Source organism: Palaemon carinicauda, chromosome 27 (genome assembly GCF_036898095.1).
Source record: "Palaemon carinicauda isolate YSFRI2023 chromosome 27, ASM3689809v2, whole genome shotgun sequence".
Taxonomy (NCBI): domain Eukaryota; kingdom Metazoa; phylum Arthropoda; class Malacostraca; order Decapoda; family Palaemonidae; genus Palaemon; species Palaemon carinicauda.
In genome coordinates this window covers 81,791,410-81,801,409 of record NC_090751.1, presented here as the reverse complement: position 1 = coordinate 81,801,409, position 10,000 = coordinate 81,791,410, and the positions used below count along the sequence as shown (strand labels likewise).

At 37.7% G+C, this 10,000-nt stretch overlaps 1 protein-coding gene across 6 annotated transcripts in view; it reads left to right on the top strand.

Moving 5' to 3' along the window:
• The window catches only part of LOC137620769 (serine-rich adhesin for platelets-like), a 297,666-nt gene that overhangs the window by 242,233 nt on the left and 45,433 nt on the right, over positions 1 to 10,000 (top strand). For 2 of the 6 annotated variants that reach the window (XM_068351190.1, XM_068351189.1), the window contains exon 1: positions 360 to 778. The exons of 3 other annotated variants lie outside the window; for them this stretch is intronic. In XM_068351190.1, the coding sequence (XP_068207291.1) occupies positions 754 to 778 (25 nt within the window). In that variant the 5' untranslated portion in view covers positions 360 to 753. Of the gene's footprint in view, positions 1 to 359; positions 779 to 10,000 lie in introns of those variants that run through there. One more of the 6 variants, XM_068351191.1, reaches the window with a different exon arrangement.

Sequence of the window (10,000 nt, the reverse complement as noted above, 5' to 3'; positions counted from 1 at the left end):
CTGTTTTCCCCAGCGCGGAAACTTACCTACTCTTTCCCCTGTACTTTTCTTCTTCTTCCTCGGGCTTCCCTTCATCCGGACACGGGGAGACGTCCTCTACTGCGGTCCATCTATTCCCTTCTCCTTCAAAGAAAAGGGAAATCGAACCGTAGCTCGAATCTTCACTTCCCTGGAGCCGTATAATGTCGGCCGTTTTTACGGATCATCAACGAAGACTCTCGGATATGTAACCTTGTCATTTTTTCTGATCGGCGGCCTATGAAAATTCCTTCTGGTGGAAACACTGTAATCTGATTGGATGAGAAAGCGCGTTTCTATAGGAGTGGAAGAGAGCGGTAGAATTAGAGTACCTTCTTCAGTTCAGTTCAGCCAACCAGATGGCTCCCGGCCTCCCTCGCGAGAGGAAGTGCGTGTCTGTGAAGTGCGTCAGAGCTCTGATGGGTGGCCAGGCAGTGTGAAAAAAAGTGGCTTGCTTGAAACATTTCCACTTGGGTGTATCGTTTTGAAAAGGAGTAAAATATCTTACAAGAGTCGAAATGTAGAGAATTTTAGCGTGGAAAACGTTGATAATCCAAAAGAGAGATATTTTTATGTACAAGAAAATGCCTTTTAGTTGTATGACTGCATGAACCATATAACCAGACGTGTGATAACTATTTGTCGGCATTGAATTGGATTGCGTCTCGCCATTCAGATTTTCCTACTGAGAACTTCCCCAATCGAACATTACATCCAGCGAAAACAAAAGCCTTCATGTCTTTTGTCTATCGAATACCAGGTAAAGATAGATGATTTATTGTCTCAGTTTCACTAAATTTTGATACTCCTACTGATCGTATGCTGTTTAAGAGCATCAAACTTTTCATGGAATATATGACATAGAATGCAGTCTTGTTTATATTTTAACTTATCAAGAGGTACATTCAATTTTCTATGACCGTTCTATATCATTGTATCATCGCCCTTTCAAGATAATAATAATATTAACATAATTGTTTTCATTATCGTGATTATCATTACCGAAGATCAAGATGTTTTTCGATGTCGAGATGTTTGCCAGAGTTTCACCATTAATTGTATTAGTGGCATCTCTCTCTCTCTCTCTCTCTCTCTCTCTCTCTCTCTCACTGGGGTATACTCTTTCACTGTGGTGTACATATTTTATGAAAATGCAGGTACACACTATATACATTATCATGTACATTTCGTACATCTTACGTACTGCAAAATCATTAGTGGAAATTAAGATCGGTTTTTATGATTTTGTTCTGACATGCTTAAATGGTTGCAGAAGTTTCCCTTACCGAAAAGAACTGAATCTTAGTCGGTAGCAAATTCAAGTCGTTCTTTATTCAAATATTTACGGGAAAAAAGTTGTATTATATAAAAAACAATTGCAGGTGGCTGGTAATTTTATTTCTTTCCACAGGAATCCTTTGACTATGTAGAAAGCACTACGTAGGATCCCACTCTGGTTACGGCTCATTTTCCCCTTGCCTACACATACATCGAAGAGTCGCAAACATATGAGAGTGGTTTGGTCTTTTCTTAGCATCATTGTTTAATTTTTGAGTAATAAATTGCAAAGAGTTGTTGATGGGCACCATAGTGAATATAGGAATGTGATATCTGATGCTCCTCAGAGTAGTGTTCTTGGCCCATTACTTTTCATACTATATACACATGGCATGTGGTTTGGCATAGAAAGCAAGCTCGTTGCAAATACAAATGATGCTACTCTCTTTGCATCAATTATTAATAATAATAGTAATAATGATTTCAGCAAGAGTTCCATCTCCTGAATGTAGATCTGGGGTTGCTGAACCCCTAAATAGAGATCTAATTGAAATTAGTGCATGGTGCAAATTATGGGGTATAAAGTTGAATCCCAACAAAACTCAAAGTATGATTGCAAGTAGGTCAAAGACAGTAGCTCTTCAACATTTGGACCTTTGCATTGGTAATGTTTCTTCAACTCTATATGACTCTTAAAATTTCAGTTGTGATTCTTGATAGTAAATTTTCTTTGAGAAACACAGTCGGTCTGTTTCTTCTTCAAATGCAAAAAAGAAAAAAAAAAAAAAAAAAAACTTGGGTTATTGAGGAAGTCTCAAGACTTTCGGTGATCAATCTATTCTGAAGAAGTGTTTTAATTTTTTCATTCTACCATGTTTCGATTAATGTTCTTCTGTCTGATGATCTTCAGCTGCTGATTCTTATCCTAATTTGTTGGACAGGAAATTACAATCTATTAAGTGTTCTTTGCATTTAGATCTTCCCGGACAGTTCCATCCTGTTCGTAATACTAGATATGTAGTTGATTCTAATAGCCAGGCCTTCTCCATTATGAGGCTCAATACTAAACAGTATTCTATAAGTTTTATTCCAGCTGTGACCAAGTTGTGGAATGATCATCCTAATCAGGTTGTTGAATCGGTGGTACTCCAAAAGTTCAAACTTGCAACGAATATTTTTATGTTGAACAGACTGACATAAGTCTCTTTTTATAGTTTATTTATGAAAGATATATTTTAGTGTTGTTACTGTTATTAAAATATTTTTATTTCAATTGTTCATTACTTTTCTTGTAGTTTATTCATTTCCTTCCCTCACTGGGCTATTTTTTTCCTGTTGGAGCCCTGGGCCTTATAACATTCTGCTTTTCATCTAGGTTGCAGTTTAGCTAGTAATAATAATGATAACCGAAAAATTCTTCTTCACTCAAGGGATTAACTACTTTACGGTACTGTAATTGTTCAATGGCTATTGTGCACTTGTATGTTTAACAAATATTCAAGATAAGATGAAGAATAACTGAATGCATTTTGATAAGCCCCAAATTCTGCTAAGAAATGGTGGGGTAGGTGATGTTGCGGGCCATGACGTCTCAGTTAACTGGGCCGAGTCCAGAACGTCTCACCAGGCTACTTATTCACCTTTAACACTTTGAATTTACTTACGGGCCGCTGCTATGCAGGAGTTGATTATACTCATAAATTTTTCACACAGAGAGAGAGAGAGAGAGAGAGAGAGAGAGAGAGAGAGAGAGGGAGGGAGGGAGGATACCTAGATTATCTGAAATTTTATTTTGAGAAACACTTTATTTAGGGTCTAATGTATTGCCTTTTATCGTTTATCTTCTACTTACATAATTTGTTCTGTTCATCATAGTTTTCTTTATTTTCTCTTCGATGATGCATTTTAAACTTTCGTGCTATGCTCGTGCAGGAATCCCTTTACTATGGGGGCCCTTTTGGCTTGTAGTATACTGCTTTTCAAATTATGGTTGAGGGTCTGCTTGCAATGGAATAATATAATGAGAAATTTTATTATTATTATTATTATTATTATTATTATTATTATTATTATTATTATAGAGAAGACCCTCATTCATCCTCATATCTAAAAGGAGATTATTATTTACAATCTTCAACAATGAAAGCAATAACAATAACTATAATAATTCACCAACGTTCACATATTGTTTCCAAACACCAGAGCCAATTTGTGTTGAAGGTTTCCTGTAAAAAAATGAGTGGTAATTTATCCCCAAGTCATGGCTCATGATTGACACCTTTGCTCACCTGAAAGAAGGCTGTCGAACTGCCCAGAGGAAGCAGTGAGCTTCTAAATCCATAGCAGTTGAAAAAGTAGACAGTCCCGGTGCATTTTCAAGTCTTGAACCCAGGTTATGTCTTTCGTGTAATGAATTCTGATTGGTGGAATGATTTCGTATCTCAGCCGAGTTTAAATGTATGGGGCTTTATATTGTAACAGAATCGGGGCATTCCTTGTTAGGATATTTTGGTGGACGTGATATTTTTTTGTGTTATTGAGGATTGGACAAGAACTTGCGGTTTAATAAAGTTCCTATTCCTTATCTAAAACTTAAATTTCTTTGTAGTTTGATATCTAAGCTTAAATATCATTCCTACAGTTACCTAGTATAGCTTCATTTAATCATTTGTTCTTTGTCTTAAGTAGTGCCATAGCCTCTGTACCATGGTCTTCCACTGTCTTGGGTTAGAGTTCCCTTGCTTTAGAGTACACTCGAGCACACTATTCTTATTTTTCTTCCTCATGTTTTGTTAAAGTTTATATATTTTATATATGAAATATTTATTTTAATGTTGTTACAGTTCTTAAAATATTTTATTTTAATTGTTAATTACTTCTCTTGTAGTTTATTTATTTCTTTGTTTCCTTTCCGCACTGGGCTATTCCCTGGGCTTATACCATCTTGCTTTTCCAACTAGGGTTGTAGCGTAGCGAGTAATAATAATAATAATAATAATAATAATAATAATAGTAATAATAATAATAAAATAGAAGTTACAAACTTATGTCAACCTGTTCAACACACACACACACACACACACACACACAAGTATTGGCTTTTCCAGGTTGTTTGTGCATGTGATGAGTTGCACATACACAAACGTTGCACCCATCATTCTTATTCCTGGCACTTGCATGTTCTAGCAATACGGTACCTCTTCTTTTAGCACTACCTTAACCTTTCATTTCCCCACTGGAAAGCTTCACCTTTCGTCAACCTGTACTAACGACATACGTAAGGGGTCAGGATCCTACGGATTACTTAGTAATAGCCGCTGTAGTGGATGGTCGTCGTCAAAGGGCGGGGCTAAAGATTTGGTTTCATGGCGAACCTTCTTCCGGAGGCGCCAGCCATGAGTCGATGACCCTGTTTATCGTGGCGAGAAATGAAATGGACTGTGGAGTACGATTAACATTCTTTTTTTTTTTTTTTTTTTTCTTTTTTTTTGTTAAATGATGGTATTGATGTATTGGGGTTCTATGGACATTTCTTTCAAGTTTGTCATACGCACGCACATACACACGCACAAAAAATACACACACAAGCTTATATTCTGAGTTGGGATACCTTAACGTGGTGAAATGATTTGCATATCGCCATGATCAACAAAACTGTATTAGTCAGAGGCACCCATACTAGTTGGTTTGCTGTGAGGGATCAGACGAAAATTTCCCACCGTCACTAATCTGCACTGGCCTGCAAAATGAAAACTGGCCTTACAGTGAACTAGAAACGGCTGCATTTGTTGTTGTACATATGCGTAAATGGATTTATATAATACACACACACACACGTATATATATATATATATATATATACACATACTATATATATATTAGTTTAATGAAGAATGATGAAAAGAGTAACACGCAGCAAGAGGAGTAAATGGAAGAGGTTTTAGCCGGGATATGCAAGGTGTATTGGGGGTTCGACGCAATCCTGATGAATTCTCTCTCTCTCTCTCTCTCTCTCTCTCTCTCTCTCTCTCTCTCATTATTATTATAGTGAGAAATATAACTGAACCCTATAGATTACCCTCCTGCGATTTCATACTCTGTCCAATTTCAACATGCTGCACATGTACACAAACACACACGTATATAAGCATACAGATTTATATAGTTCTACTTTTACTTTTCTGTTGAACAGGTTGACGTAAGTCTCGTTTTATATTTGATATGTGACTGATCTATTTAAACGTTGTTACTGATCTTGAAATATCTTATATGTTTTATTCGTTACTTATAAAGGTTAATTCCTTTTCTCACTGGGCTACTTTCGTATTGGAGCTCTTTGGCTTATAGCTTTCTGTTTTCCAATCAGGGTTGTATCTTTGCCATCAATAACAACTATCTCTCCTATATGATAAAGAGCAAGTGTCTGTCATAACCTTGCGGGGTAGGGTACCCCGAGAGGTACACTCGGAAACCACACACACCGTCAAAGTGCCTAACCAGACGGTTGGGTGTGGGAAGGGTTGAATCTGGGTGTGTGTGTGCCTATCTATATGAATATTTAGACGTCATTTTTTATTGCTCTGGTACACTGGTAATAATAATATTTGAATAAGCGTTGTTTTATAAAATGATACCTACATGTTTCATCGATTTAAGTCTACCAGGCTAATGTATTAACAAATTTCATAAAGTAATCGCAAAAGGGAAAACAAGAGGATTATCAGCTTTCTGTAATCTGATCTCAAAGTTTTGGTTTGGGCGAAGACAAGCGTTCAGATGAAATTGCTCAGAATAACCAGATTTGTCGAAACTTAGCTGCTCGGACCGTTCAAAGACTGTATTATTATTATTTATGTTATTACCTTCCAAACTACAATCCTAATGGAAAATCAGAATGCTACAAGCCCAAGGGCTCCAACAGGAAATTGGGGACGTTTTCTTCGTTGTGGAAAACAAAGAAAATAGTTCTATTTTGTCATTGACTTGAATAGAAATTAATGCAAATACTGTGAAGATTGAAAAGAAAAACAAATAGATATATCATGCCTGCTATTTGTATTTATAAATTAATTGCATTCCTATCGCATTAGTAATTCGCAGGAAGTCCATAATCCCTACTCTTTGTCGTTAGGTTAAGCAGATCTTGTGCTAGCACTGGGTCTTGCACATTGGCACTATTTTTTTTTTCACCATGGGCATGAAGTGGCTTTTGTTGTGTGCATGTGTCTGTGAGTATGTTTCTGCATGTAAAGACAATTTAACGAACTCGTCTCATGTATATATATATATATATATATATATATATATATATATATATATATATATATGAATATATATCACTAACTCATGATTTCTATCAATGTAAATATCAACCACAATGACCAACTGAGCCATCAAGAGTCCTCGCAGGCATGGTTTCGGCTGAATAGGCAGGATTTGAATCTCTGCCCGGCCAGAAGCTATTACCATAAATGAATTCCAGTGGATATATATTCCCAAGATAGAATTCGGTATTATATGCCTTTGTGGTTGATATCTACACACACACACACACACACACACACATATATATATATTATATATATATATATATATATATATATATATATATATATATATATATATATGAGAGAGAGAGAGAGAGAGAGAGAGAGAGAGAGAGGAGAGAGAGAGAGAGAGAGAGAGAGAGAGAGAGAGAGATAGAGCATTTAGTGTCCGTTTGTTTAACTTTCCTATCATTACCCAGTATGATGTGATTATAACACCAAACAAGCATCTATAAACAAATATGTCATAATAAATGAAAAGAAAAAGATGGAGAACATTATCTGCTGAGTGGTACAGAGGAATATCAGTCTGTAACCACAAACTATCTGGAGCGAGGAAGCAATCCATCGTGAGCCAACTTCCAGTTCCCGAGGTGATAAGATGTTATATCAACTGGGTGGTCCTTTTAACGCGACTAACAGCGGAAACCCTCCATTTGTAGGAGACATTTGTGTTAAGGTGGGAACAAGTCTCTCCTCCCCTTCCATCCCTCTCTCTTCGACCTCATCCCACGCTTATAACATTCTCTCTCTCTCTCTCTCTCTCTCTCTCCTCTCTCTCTCTCTCTCTCTCTCTCTCTCTCTGTGAAGGCATTATAGCCTGGAGAAGGAGATGATAGGCCGTAACCTTTACTTGTGACCCCTTGTTGTCTCAGCCATAAACCATGCTAGTTTTTTTATGGGGGGAGGGGTGGGGAAGGTGGTACCATGATGCCCTAGGGCCGATGTCATCATGTGACCTTGTCAAAGCAGATGAGCTTCAGTGCTTCAGACTCCTTTCAACTCTTACAAGACGTTGTTGGTTCTTGTGAGATGGCCTTATGCCAGCGCAAGCCCTTGCTCTCAGAGTAGGCCGTATAGTAACATGGCGAGTCTCGAGCAAGATGTCTTCCTAATTATTATTCTTTGATAGCGTGATCGATTTTTTTTCTTCATCTTTTACTTTTCCTTGTTGACCTTTTATGAACCTTTTACAACACCCTTTAACCTTTCCCTTTTTTAGTGGTTGGGGGGTGTGTTGGCCTTTATAACAGAGTCTCTGGAACTATTAGGAGTAGACAATATCTACCCTGGGATTTTTGTTCATGATGCAATACTGCATACGCTTTGATTAAATTTAATTCACAGATTTGTTTTTCTCAGAATTTTATGGACATTTTCGTTATTACTATCTTTATTAGTGTCAACATTATAATCATCATTATCATCGATATTTTTGGTCAAAAGAATCGATACAGGTTTTTTTCCAACAAGGTATATTAACTACATATCAAAACCAATAAGCCAAGGAGGTTTAATACCTCCTTGCCAATAAGCGGGTGTTGTTTGGTAGCTGACAACAATGATTGCTGTAATTTCACGCAAACAGATGATCGGGAAAATTCATTGCTGTAAACATCGACACTGCTACGACCGGCCTCCGTCCCACGCCCAGATCCTGAGATTACCCGAAACTTTCCTTTTAATCAGGATCTTTCGTCTTGCCATACAACTGGCCACCTCTCTTTTATCGTATGATCAGATTGTTCCCTCATCACAGGTACGAAATGCGGTGGATTACGTGGCTCTGGGTACCGTATGGACCGGCGAGGGAGGAATTTTCATGCAGGCTTCGGAACGCGTTGTGTTATTGGCTTGGAAATATTAGAATACGGCCGGAAAAGACTCTCTCTCTCTCTCTCTCCTCTCTCTCTCTCTCTCTCTCTCTCTCTCTCTCTCTCTCTCTCTCTCTCTCTCTCTCTCTCTCTGAGTCTTTGGGGTTATCAAAAGGTCGCCATTGTTTTTAACGTCTTGGTTTCCCTTCGGTTCTTCTCTCCGGCAAAAGAATAGAAAACCGAAGAATGTTGTAGGCCTTTTTAAGTTTAAAGCTCTTCTTTTTTTCTTTTTACAAGTTGGGTGATGTGTCGACGAGGTTCGTTCAGTGTAGACAATTGCTTTCGACACGTCAATTTTCCGATTTCTCTCTCTCTCTCTCTCTCTCTCTCTCTCTCTCTCTCTCTCTCTCTCTCTCTCTCTCTCTCTCTCTCTCTCTGATGGATGGCTAAAGAGGAATTTTGTGTTTGTTTCCTGTCCTCTAATGTATTCATGGTTCGAATTCTGCCTGGGAAAGGAATCAAGTGTTTGGGGAGGTAAACAGTGTTTTGATCTGACCGATTTCCTGAGGTAGTTCTCACCGATGAGATTTATAATATTTCTAATTCGTATAGGTCTTATTTGCCATGACTTACCACACAACTACGCATGGTTTCCCATACAGGGTTATGTTTCTAAATATATAACCGAATTTTGATAACTAACAATTAAGCAGCAGCTTTGAAATTAATTATAATATTGATAATTATGATAACAAAGATAAGGCTCGTCTTTGTTATTGTATTAAATCGTGATTTTGTGTCAGGAATGCGCTTTAAACCCTTTAGCTTTAAGGAAGTTTTTTTCCATAACATTACTCTTCCCGTGAAGGAATCATGGGCCAACCTACGCTTTTATGTTAATAAGGTGTCCAGTGGTTTCTACGGAGCTTAACGGAAGGTCCTCGTAAACAACGAAATTTTACTATTATCCCTAAAACCTTTTGCCTCCCCCCACCCACCCCCCCATCCCATATACAAGGACGTATCCTTAGGAGGATTCCTCTAAGGCGTACCCTATCCCCATACAAAAGCCCCTGCTGGGAAAAGCAGGTGGTGGGTTATATGACCCAGAACAAATGTTATGTTATCCGCCAGATTCCTTTGTGGAGGCTAGATGCCTACAGGCATTTTGTTATTCATTTCTTTACTGTTATAGTTATTATATGTCTTATCATCAGGTATATGATAACTCTCTCTCTCTCTCTCTCTCTCTCTCTCTCTCTCTCTCTCTCTCTCTCTCTCTCTCTCTCTCTCTCTCTCTCTCTCTCTCAGGTAGTTAGATTAGGAGACGTAAATTCTTGTATTGAAAAGGTTGAATTTGGGGTCCACAGGGATCTGTCCTAGGCCCAATTCTGTATTTAGTCTACGTCAATGATATGATTAAATACATAGAAAACTTCCTGCTAATTCAATACGCTGATGAAAACCAAGTTCCTTTGTCAGATCAAGTAGAAAATCTAGATGCCTTGATTAAAAGGGCTGAACTAATATTGCTCAAAATTAAGAAATACATCTAAGATTAGG